Source organism: Labrus bergylta, chromosome 20 (genome assembly GCF_963930695.1).
Source record: "Labrus bergylta chromosome 20, fLabBer1.1, whole genome shotgun sequence".
Classification (NCBI taxonomy): domain Eukaryota; kingdom Metazoa; phylum Chordata; class Actinopteri; order Labriformes; family Labridae; genus Labrus; species Labrus bergylta.
The window spans coordinates 7716045-7727152 of NC_089214.1; the positions used below are offsets into that span (position 1 = coordinate 7716045).

An 11108-nucleotide genomic window follows, 5' to 3' on the forward strand; every position below is an offset into this window, starting at 1 on the left:
GAGACATGACCGTTAGCTGCTCAAAGCTCCAAGTTACATGCTGGAGTTAGCATTTATCTTCACAGAGCCGCTAGAATCTAGAAGCTTATGCAAAGAGCCTTTCTATAAGATTCCCCTTGTTGGATATTTTGCATATGATGTCATGTAAAAACTGCAAGTCCACGTGTGGTTTTGGGGGGGGGGGGGGGTCGTATGAAGTGGACCAAGACCAAACATTTTGGATCAGTGAGACCTCGGTGACGGGTACCTGTCTGAGCGTCATAGTGTCCTCCATCGTTGACGAGCACCTTGTTGAATCGAATGATGGCCATCTCTCCGGGGAACGGCAGCAGAGTCAAACCAGCTGAGAACGACACCGCCTCAACTGAACACAGGACAGGAAACCACACCCTTTAATACTCGTTACATTAACCGAGACAAGGAACCTGTTTAGTACTTGAACTCTGACCTGAAGCCGGGGCAGGTTTCTGTGGTGTAAGGATGAGGGGCATTTTCACATCTGCTGATGAAAGGATACAAATGTAATCCACTTAAAAGCTCAGCTGTGAGGCAGCAAAATGAATGAATAAATGAATGTTACCTGTAATGATCGGCGTACTAACTTTCAGCGGGTCACCAGATTTGGAAGGAGAAGCTGTGCAGTAAAAGATGAGACACTTGAAACAATGCTGGGAAGCTTTCAGAGCAGAGTGCATTTAGTTTTGTTGTGTGTGTGTGTTTGTGTGTGTGTTTGTGTGTGTGTTTGTGTGTGGGTTTGTGTGTGTGTCTCACCTGGAGCCCCAGCAAAACCCTGAACAGGCATCATGCTGCCGTCAGTCCCCTCGGGCAGCTTGGACGAGGTCATCTTGCCGGGAGGTCCCGCCTCTCCCGTCTCAATCACAGTCGGCTGCTGGAGGGAGGGGTCCAGGGGCCCGACTGGCACAGTAAGGCTCTGACCTGAACCCTGGGAAGGTCCTTTGTCGTCCACAGCAACCTGAACACCTGAAAATGACAGATAAGGTGCTGAGCGATGGGGCTGAGGTTGCAGGTCAGACGGAAACAGATGTACGGCCAGGTGTTCGGAGGTCAGACATGTTAACAGACCAGCTGGTTACAAAGCTTGCCCCTGTAACTCAGTGAAACGGATCTCCCAAAATCGCCGTCATAAACCTTCAAATTATGAGCAGAAGAGAAAGTCTTGAGCCTGCCTGACAACTTGAATGTATAGGTAGGGATTGAACTTTGGACCCACTGTATTTATCTCCACTTTACAAAAATGTACTTTAAAGAAATACACTTTTAGAAATAAATCTCATCCACGCTGACTCACCTGAACGACTCACACATGTTCAAGCTTATCCTTTATGTCTTCAACAAAGACAGGAGTTATTGTTGCTGCTACGGCGAGGTAAAGAGTGCTGTTAAAAAGAGTCTTTTGATCCTGGGTAACACCTTATCAAACACTGTCAGTGTCATTTAAACAGAGAGGGATGGACAATGAAAAATGTGCAATTTATAATAAAAGGAAGGAAGCTTAACGCTCAACCCACCCAGTCAAACACAGATGGCTGACATGGTGAGAGTCTGTATTGTTGAAGTGTTTTTCAATAACAGGATTAAAGTCATTTTTTTTAAATGATCAGAGTAAATCATTGATCGTTGTCATGTACATAGATTTCCTGTTCTGCCTAAAACATTATTTTTTTCTATGTACAAGGCGGTCACATTTCCAGGCAGTGAAAATTAGGAACGTTTATCTGAAACAGTGTTTTAACAAAAATGTGAATTCTTGTCTGGTGTCTTCAAATTCCTGAAGTATTTCAGGACAGCACATCAAAACGAGTCTGAGTTTAATAAAAGTTTAAATTTAAGATTTTGGTGTGCTGTGCTTGAAATATGGTAAATGGACATTCGGGGTAAGTTGTTGCAGGAGCTGGGGATCGAACCCTTGACCTTCCAGCGCCCACATAAATACTTCTGATACATGTTTTGGTTGAGGATTCGGCACCCATATAAGTTACTGAGGCTGAGCGCGTTTTCTTGGATTTACTTTATGGTCTTAAAATTCAGGATATTTTAATTTGCTCATCAGGGATGTCGAGCTGCTGCAGTTACAGCGATCATGCGACAGCGGCGGTGCTGCTCCTGACAGGAAGCCCGAAAGACTCCTACCTCTGGATGCTGCGATTGAACACGGACAAGACGGCCTCCACCCTCTCGCCTCGCTGGGCTGTGAGGCAAAAGGGTGGAGGTGGATTACAGGGGAGTTTTTAAATCCAAGACGAACTGCCCAAAATGAGCAGTGGCAGCTTTTTTCTCTTCCCAAAGAGGGATGTGATGACAGTGGGAAAACTTCTGTCATTTAACAAAACATGATCGCACCGCTTCAACAGGAAACTTTAATCCAAAAGCAAAAATCTTAAATTTAGACTGAATTCTTATTGTAGGATGATTGTATTCACTGGACGGCTTCTCGTGCATTTCTTTGTTTTTTAAGTTGACATTTTGGGCTATTTTTGACTTTATGAGTTAAGACAGCTGAAGAGAGACAGGTAATGTTGGGAGGACAGAGTACGGGGATGACATGTAGCAAAAGGGCAGAGGTCAAATTCAAACCAACAGCCGCTGCAACGAGGGCTACAGCCTTTGTACAAGAGGCGTGCAAAATGACCGCAAACAGGCGGGCCCTACTCCTGCAGACTCACAGTGTGGTTGATGTCTTACCTCGTCATGCTTCAAACTTTAATGAGTTCAACCAGTAAATATTGAAAACCTCATAAAAATGACATGGACTTAAAGTAAATGTATCTTTCCACTATTTACCTTCATAATAAACTTGCAATTGTGTTCATGTTTATGAGAGAGCTTCCATTGACTCTCGCTAACACAGAGTGATTATCTGAGCCTGTTACTGTGGCCGTAAACAGAGAAAATGACTGACCACTGCCCCGTCAAACGTCGCTCAGTGGTACCGCTGCATTCCTCAGATGGACCCTGGAGTTTATCAACACATCACCCCTCCTGGCTGGGGTGGCGGGCTCATTGTCAAGGGGAAAAGACACACATTAAAGGCATACCAGCAGCATTACCGGGGCACTGCCACATGTTCAATCACCAGACAGTTTGTCAGTTTGTCCCCGCACCCGGGGGAAAAGGTAATTTGGTATAAAAGGCAGCGAGGTCTGCCTGTTAAACAGACCATGTGCAGAGGGGCCGGTGTGTACACGTAAAACAGCACAGGGGGTAACAGTCTGCACATGTGCTTGTGTTTCACTGGTGTGTGTTTGTTGGTCTACTCGCTCCTCGTATAAATTCAGGTATGTGCTGCAGCGAGCAGCCTTTGATGGGAGGGATTCAAAACTGATTTTACTGCCGTGAAGACAGACGTATTTGCGAGTAGATGGTAAGTGGACTTCAGCTTCGTTCAGCGCTTTTCTAGTCCTGTGACCTCGCATGTCACATTCAAATCACATTCATCCCACACTGAAGTGTCCATCAGTATGAACTAATACCATTCCTACACATTCACATGCTGAGGACGTAGCAGCGGGAGCACTTTGGGGTTCAGCTTCTTGCCCAAGGACACATCAACATGTGACTGCAGAAGCTGGGGATCCTTCAATTTAGAGACGACCAGCTCTACCACTGAGCCACAGTCCCCCCCCAATACCTATGTCCAATACCATTTTTTGCTTCCTGATACATAGACTTAAGCATCAGCTGATTCCAGGTACCACTGATATACCACAGCCAGGGGCGTGTCCAGACTGAGCTTGATTCTTTAGGGACTCAAAAACAAAGATGTCTTGCATCCAAAACAATTGCAAACACTGGTGTCAGTATTGGTCTTGGATGCTGGGATCAGTATGAGAACAGCTCTATACGTGTAAGTACAGTATTTGTCATGATTAAAGAGGTGAGGTAAAAAAAATAAAAAAAACACACAGCTGGAGATGATGTGGACAGAAAACTAATTGCATCCCATCCCTTCTCCTTCCAGGACACAACAGCCCTCCGTGTCGCAAAAATGTCCGTTTCCCACATTAGAAGCCACATAACGATGACTGCATTGCAGTTTAGTGTGCGTTGACTTTATGAGTCACTTTGAGCAAAAACAAACTGGGCTCTTAAGACTTTGATTTTGGAAGCAGTAAATCCAGCTGCAGGATTTCAGATAGAAAAAAAGAGTTGGGTCATTTACTCCCGTCTGATACTGTAACGCCCTCTCAGTCAGGATAACGGGGGATAAATAAAGCAGCCGCAGTCTCTGCAGCCTTCTTACTTCACAGGCTTTGGTTTTCCCTCGAGGGCTTTCTGTCAGGTCCAGTCTTGTTTTTTTTTTTTTTTTGTGCACAGGGTTATCATGTTTGACCACAGAACAGAGCACGTCACCATAAAACGTTATCTCTGTAGGTCATTGACCCAGCAGCTCATCCACAGAGTGCTGTCAGAAGCCGGAAAGCGTGATCACTCCTCTCGTCTAATAGAGCTCTATGAGGCTGTTTGAAGGGACTTTAGGTCAACTGAAACACACCAGAAGGATTTTCTCTCATGCATGTATACAGATAAAGAAACTTGGATGTTAGAGCAGCTTGTGTTATCATATTGGATTAAAACAAGATTTCTCAGTCACTATTTAATGTTATTCAAGGTGGTCCATTTCAAGGTCAAGTACGACTTAAATAGTGTGTTTACGTCGAGCAGCTGCAGCTTTAACATACATTTAAAATACGTGGACAACTGTTGACTGAAGGAAAAGGTTGTAAAGCTAAAGCTCAGCGGCCTTTGTGATTCTTTCACATTGTGTCAACAAGCCATTATAAATCAAAGTGTGAGAGTCATGATCAGAGTGACATCTAGAGTCTCTCTTCCATTTCTTACTTGACCCTCTCGTTCAGGGTTTACACCACTATGACATCATGGTAAACACGCTGACATATGGCCCCTGGGACCCTTCTGCAGCTTTTAGTGTTGGCACTGTTTATTTCCAAAGCAAAGGAGCTCAGCCGTGGAAGTTAAAAAAAAAAAAAAGGGAGAAAGCCACAGATGGACTTAAAGAGATAGAAGTAAAAGGAAAAGCCTCGCAGAGTGTGTGAGGAAATTAGGGGATGTCGATCCAGTAGCGCCTAATCTAAACACACTGACGCTCTTGGCTCAGAAAAAAAGACGCCCAAGAGTGGATCTCTGATAAGCCGTGTGTGGGGATCTCTTTGTAATGGACTCCTCCAAGCAGCATTTTCCAGTCTCTTTAGATAAGCAGGGAGGGAGACAAAGGGACGAGGCAGCTGGGATTGTGAAGACAAACAGGAAGCTTGAGTTTTTTACGGAGCAAGCAGCAAAATGGCAACACAAGGGGCATGAGTGGAAATTGTGCAAAATGGGCTCCCACTTGCAAAACTCCCCACTGACAGAATGATGAATTACATGCAGTTTTATGACAGCGGCCACGGGGTGGAGTGGCAACATGTCACAGGCATCACAGATCTAGTCATAAGAAGAGTTGGCATGTCAGAGCTTCAGAGACAAAAGCAGCAAACAAAATCTATCTCTCAGATGTAAACCAAAACTAGAACCAGGACTATTTAATTCCCCCTCGCCTCCCATGAGATTTTTAAACTGGCTCACATGCTGCATCACCTGCTCCATAAACCGGTGATTGAATGCGGGCCGGTCCCGCAGGAAGGCACTTGGCTTGTAGACATGCTGGGTGTGATTCTAGTTCACGTTTTCAACAGGGCGAGCCAGAGAAGTCCAGCAGGGTCTCCTAGGAACCATTACAGATCGGACTCATACAACAAATATGCAACATATGCAGGGATATGAAAATCTGTACTTTCACATATGCGTACAGCACATAGCCAAACCCCAATACAAACATTTCCAGTATTAACTGTAAGAAAATAGCCAAATATCCACATGCTATCAAACCAGGGGAGCACTATCACCCTGATGTTTTCGTGTTTTACCCTAAAAAACATACATATATAGAGAGAGAGGACACACACCAAGACACACTCAGATGCTCAAAAAAAGTGAACAAGATTTCTTTTAGCCAAGGTATTGCTCAATACAAGTGGGCTCTATTAACTCAAGCATGTGTCTTTAATCAAGCCTGCCTCCTTTAACTGAGAACATGGTTAAATCAAAGTCCAACTTCCTCTCACTCACACACTGAAACACACTCCAAAAACACCGCCAGCCTGTGATACACAAACTGACTCTGGTCCAAGCGATGATCCAACCATGTCGGGAAATATTACAGCTATGTGACTGATCTCCAGCTCTTATGTTGCTAAATGCTTAGGATAATAAATCTTATTTAGCTTGATGTAAACTTGGAAAATGCTGGTTTAAATTGAGATGATGGAACTTTTGGAGGATTGTGTCGACTTTGGCCACAAGTGAACTTTACAGGATATGGGCGATAAATGCAAACGCTGAGTCAGGGAAAAATCTAAGAGAAGCTCAGTAATGCAGTTATACAGCAATTAAGTTAGTCAGGATGTAACAATCACTCAAGTCATGACGCCATACGGATCACGATTCTGGGTTCACAGTAAGATTTTTTTTTTTTTTTAATAGATTTATTTTTGGGCTTTTTGTGCCTTTCTTTTTAGAGACAAGACAGTGGATAGAGTCGGAAATCAGGGAAAGTGAGAGAGAGGGGAATGTCATGCAAGAAAGAAGCCACATGTCGGATTTTGAACTCAGGCCGCCTTCAGCCTTCAGACATGGGGCACGCACAAACCTCTAGGCTACCAGCCTCAGAGTAAAATTTTATCTGGATATTCTAAGATTTTCAAATTTTCATAAAGAAATGCGATTGATATTAAATAATTATAATCTAAAAAAACCTCAAATTCTCTGAAATGAAATTGGCAAAATATTCTATATTGTATAAAAATCCCTTGTAATCAGTTTAAGTACGTAATAGCCTACTTTTTAATGACGCTGAACAAAATACTCCAAAAGCAGATACTGCCCTCTGCTGGTTAAAATATGATATTCCAATAAATGTTTTTGTCTCATCAATTAAAATGTTTTTTGGGGAATTTTAATTGTTTTTTTAAATATCATTACATCGCTTCTAGTTAGCTAACACTAGTTAACATTAGCAATTACCGTCATATCAGCTCAATCATGGTTGGCAGCAGCAGTGCACTTGACTGTAATGACTTAAGCAATACCGGTATGTTTTGTTGCATGGGTATCTACTACTTTTTTAAAGAGTGTGTTTAAATCGCTTTCTCCCAAGAACAAGTTATCACTCATACTCGGGGGCAATAAAAAGGGTCAGTGTTTGTGTGTGTAGCAGCTCACCTGTCTTCCCAGGATTGCTGTTTATTAGTTCCTGGAGATCTCTGGCAACATTAGACATGTGGTTCTGGAGGTTTTGACTACTTCCCTTCAGTCCTCCAATGTCTTGGGCCTGACCTCTAACTGTTGCATTCAGCTGGTTCACACAAGTCCACAACCCAGTGACATGTTTATTCAGACCCTCTTTGATCCTTTGAAGGCTACCAGAGATAGGATCCAGCTTTCCGCATAAACTCTCCACGCTGACAATTCGGCTGTCGATGTGGGCGATCTCTTTTCCAAAGTCTGCCGTGTGTTCCCGGCAGTTTTCAGTCTCTGCTTTCACCTCCCTGGACAGCTGGCTCAGCCTGTCTCTCAGCTCGTGATTTTGAGTCTTTTGGAGCTCCAAAAGGTCCTTGACTTCCTGCTCGGCCCCAAGTTTAACCTGATCCCACGTCGTGTTGAGGCTCTGGATCTTCTGAGATTGCTGGTGGGCTACATCTGATAGCACGTCCTCCAGCCTACCCATGTGTCCTTTCAGACCATTTAACTCACCGTGTACATCATCGATGCTTGTGCTATAGTTAAACAGTTTCCCCTCAATGGCTTCAAGGCCGTTTATATTAGCTTCAAGACTGATCTCCAAAGCATCTACAGCTGTTCTGCAGCCCTGCAAGTCTTGTTCAATGTTCTCTACAACAGTCAAATTAGCGTTGCACTCCTTTGAGCACAGCTTGTCCAAGACATCGAAGCGATTCTCCAGAGTTTGAAAGGCGCCCTTTAGAGATTTAATGTCCCCATGTAGATTGTCTTGCCTCTCTGGCTGGCTGTCAGTTGAGGAGTTGACAAACAGGGTGGCCAGTCTGTCTTCCATGGAGGCCAGCTTGTTTTCCATAGTCTCCCGAAGGCCTTTGAACACTTTCCCCTGATCGATCTTTAGCTTCTCCTCCACTAAAAGGCACTGGGACACAACTGTCTTCTCAGATGAGTTCAGACGGATCTCGAGGTTCTCCACATGAGCCAGAACAGGGTCATGTTCACGGTTAACTGCATTAACCATCTTGGTCGTGAGGTCCTGGATCTCACTGCGGAGGTCAGTTTCCTTTGAGTCCATGAGCTCGGCCAGGCTGAGGTAGTTGGCTTCTTGTCCCTCGCACTGCTCCCGAACTGACAGGATTTTATAATCGCACGAGTTCTTCAAGTCTGCCAGTTTGATTTCCATGCCCTCCATTAACTCCTCTCTCAGGGCACTGATCTTCTGGTCCAGGTAGGCTCGCAGATCTGCATCACTGGTTGGAGGGGCAGGAGTATGTGTGGGCAGGTGATTCCGGGCAGCCTCCATTAACAGATGAATTTGTCCGTCATGGTGGTTAACACGGCCGAGCAGGTCATCCAGGGTGTTCCTCTTGGACTCCAGATCCTGTGACACCTGGCTGATCTTGTTCATGACCTCATCAATTGCTGGTGGATCGCGCTCAAAGGAGAAATCCTGCACCTGAATGGTTTGGGCCACCTCGCCCCTCGCGCTGGCGGGCAGTTTGTAGTCATTCATCAGTGTCACAAACATTTTACTGGCATCCTCTTGGAAGTCCAGTCTCAAACTGGATGACATGTCTGTCATTCTTGCCTGCATGTCAAGAACCATCTGGGACAGCCTCTGAACCTCGTCCTCCAGGTGTTGTCCATTTTGCAATCCTCCATGACCCTCCAGTGGTCTGTGACCTGTCTGACCTCCAAACTGCCTCTCCCCTCCCCATGGATGGTTCCTCTGGCTGTCGGTTCGCTGTGATGGTGCTTTAGGGAAAAATAAAAATGAGGGTTGGGTAACAACATTGTTAATGTACATTTTCTGACATTTTTCCAGCAGTTACATACTTGTTTAAGTCTGTTTCTGGAAGTTTATGCTACATTTCTTTACGTATAATCTTGTCTTTCACCTTGAGGAACTGGAATATGTCCTGAAGCAGAGGGAGCATACGGCATGCGCTCTACTTGGAGCAGCTTCATGTCTTTCACCTCCATGCAGTCGTGTCCCTGGTAACCCGGGCAACACCTCCACTCCAGCTCTGTAACAGTCTTGTATGCGATCTTATACATAGGTCTGAAGTGAGTCCGATATCTGGAAGCATTTAACACATTGTGGACATGAGAAACCGCAGATGCTTTACAGTGTTTTGGTTTATGATGTGATAGTATATTTGAAAAATGTTTTGTCAATAGATAGTTAATGGTAGACATTGCACAACCCTCCCTGTAAACTTGCAATCACAGCACAATAAATAATAAGTCTGTTGACATCTATGACCAATAAACACCAGTCACAGTCACAATTCATTAATTATGCCGTCGGCAGGATGCAGTTTAAGATTTTCCACCACTTCCCCACATGAGGACACTGTTGACCCACATGGCTATACCACCCAAAGATTAACTCTCAAGTGTTTTGAGACAGTGAAGACAAACAAAAGCAGAACAGAGTCTGAGTTTACCTACCAGGGAGACTCAACACAGATCCCTGAATGAAACAGCTTTATAAGATCCGTTTTAAGGACTTTTCTTAAAATAAATCTCTTTTGTGTCAATGCCAGACATTTTAAGAAAAGAAAAAACGAAGGAAAAGGAACATTAGTTCGTTTAATTAGAATGAAAAAGCACCACAGAACCACTAGACCCATACAAATCAATGTCTTTTCATATTATAATCTTTGTTAACCAAAACGGAAATACAAATTAAAGTTTACAAAGTAAGACAACAGAGATGAAAAAATTAAGAACACATGCAAGAATAGAAGTGGATCTAAAAGGAACAGCTGCTTCCTCTCAAACTTAATTCCTTCCTTCTGGTTAACAATGTAATATACATTTTTGGTCAGTATGATAATAAAAAAAGTACTTTGATTTAGTTAAGAATACCAAACAAAGACTAAGAATACCCACAGTGCACCCGTTTTCCTAGATTTGAGGGGACTTACATCACTTCTGTGGCACAGTTTGGCAGCTCCGGTGGACACGGTAAAGCCTCCGGCTGCACGAAACTCTCCGTGCCTCCCACCACGGCACAGGTGACGTTCTTGTGCACAACATAGGCGCACCAGTTTCTGCAGAAAATCATCGATTATTTAGTCCTGATGTAGAGAGCTCCGGTGCGTACTCACTGCGGAGTACTTTTACGCAATGGAAAACATTTACGCACCGTAAAGTACGTCACAGTAATGAAATCATTAAAGTGTTATGTTACTAATTCAAACTATAGCCTACTCACTTGTTTCTCTGTCGCGTTTCGGAGCCTGAGTACGTGTTGCCTTGGAGCATGCTATAATGGAAAGGTGACCCACTGATAGAAGTAAAAGTTATTAAAAAGTGAAGGAGTTGCAGTCCGCATAGTACGCGCTTCATTGTTGACTTAAATTGTAAATATCCTCCCGTATCACTCAGTCAAGAAGCTCTGTGATCCACAGATCAGTGAAGGCACCTCGGGTTGTTCCTTGTCGACGCAGCTCAGACCTGACATGCTCCCTCCTGCGTCCACAGTGTGACGTTTTGGTAACCCCTCCAATACTAACAGATGCTAACAGATGCTCTTTCTTTTCTTTTTTCCCCCCTCAGATCACACAAACACACACACCGCAGCTCAAACCAAGTCTCATTTTGCATCCAGAGACACAATATCACAGACCTGCAACATTTCCGGAGGCATAAATCGGGATAATGATTGCCTTTGTTTCGAAAAGGCACCGTAATTATCTCTTGCGTAAAAATGTGAAAGCTTGTCACGTTTCTGTCTGGCCAGAACCTTCATTTCCCACATTTCCCCCCCAGACTTCTGTTGTTCA

The 11108-nt window shown here is 44.1% G+C and overlaps 1 protein-coding gene across 2 annotated transcripts in view; it reads right to left on the reverse strand.

The window, feature by feature from the left end:
* Positions 1 to 11036, reverse strand: part of emilin2b (elastin microfibril interfacer 2b) — a 12815-nt gene extending 1779 nt beyond the window's left edge. The window contains exons 1-8 of one of the 2 annotated variants that reach the window (XM_020654751.3): positions 10538 to 11036; positions 10248 to 10373; positions 9213 to 9394; positions 7300 to 9069; positions 772 to 981; positions 581 to 634; positions 449 to 502; positions 248 to 364 (exon numbers count right to left, since the gene is read on the reverse strand). In XM_020654751.3, coding sequence (XP_020510407.2) covers positions 248 to 364; positions 449 to 502; positions 581 to 634; positions 772 to 981; positions 7300 to 9069; positions 9213 to 9394; positions 10248 to 10373; positions 10538 to 10671 — 2647 coding nt within the window. In that variant the 5' untranslated portion in view covers positions 10672 to 11036. The remainder of the gene's footprint in view (positions 1 to 247; positions 365 to 448; positions 503 to 580; positions 635 to 771; positions 982 to 7299; positions 9070 to 9212; positions 9395 to 10247; positions 10374 to 10537) is intronic. The other variant, XM_020654752.3, reaches the window with a different exon arrangement.
* Positions 11037 to 11108: the final 72 nt, after the last annotated feature.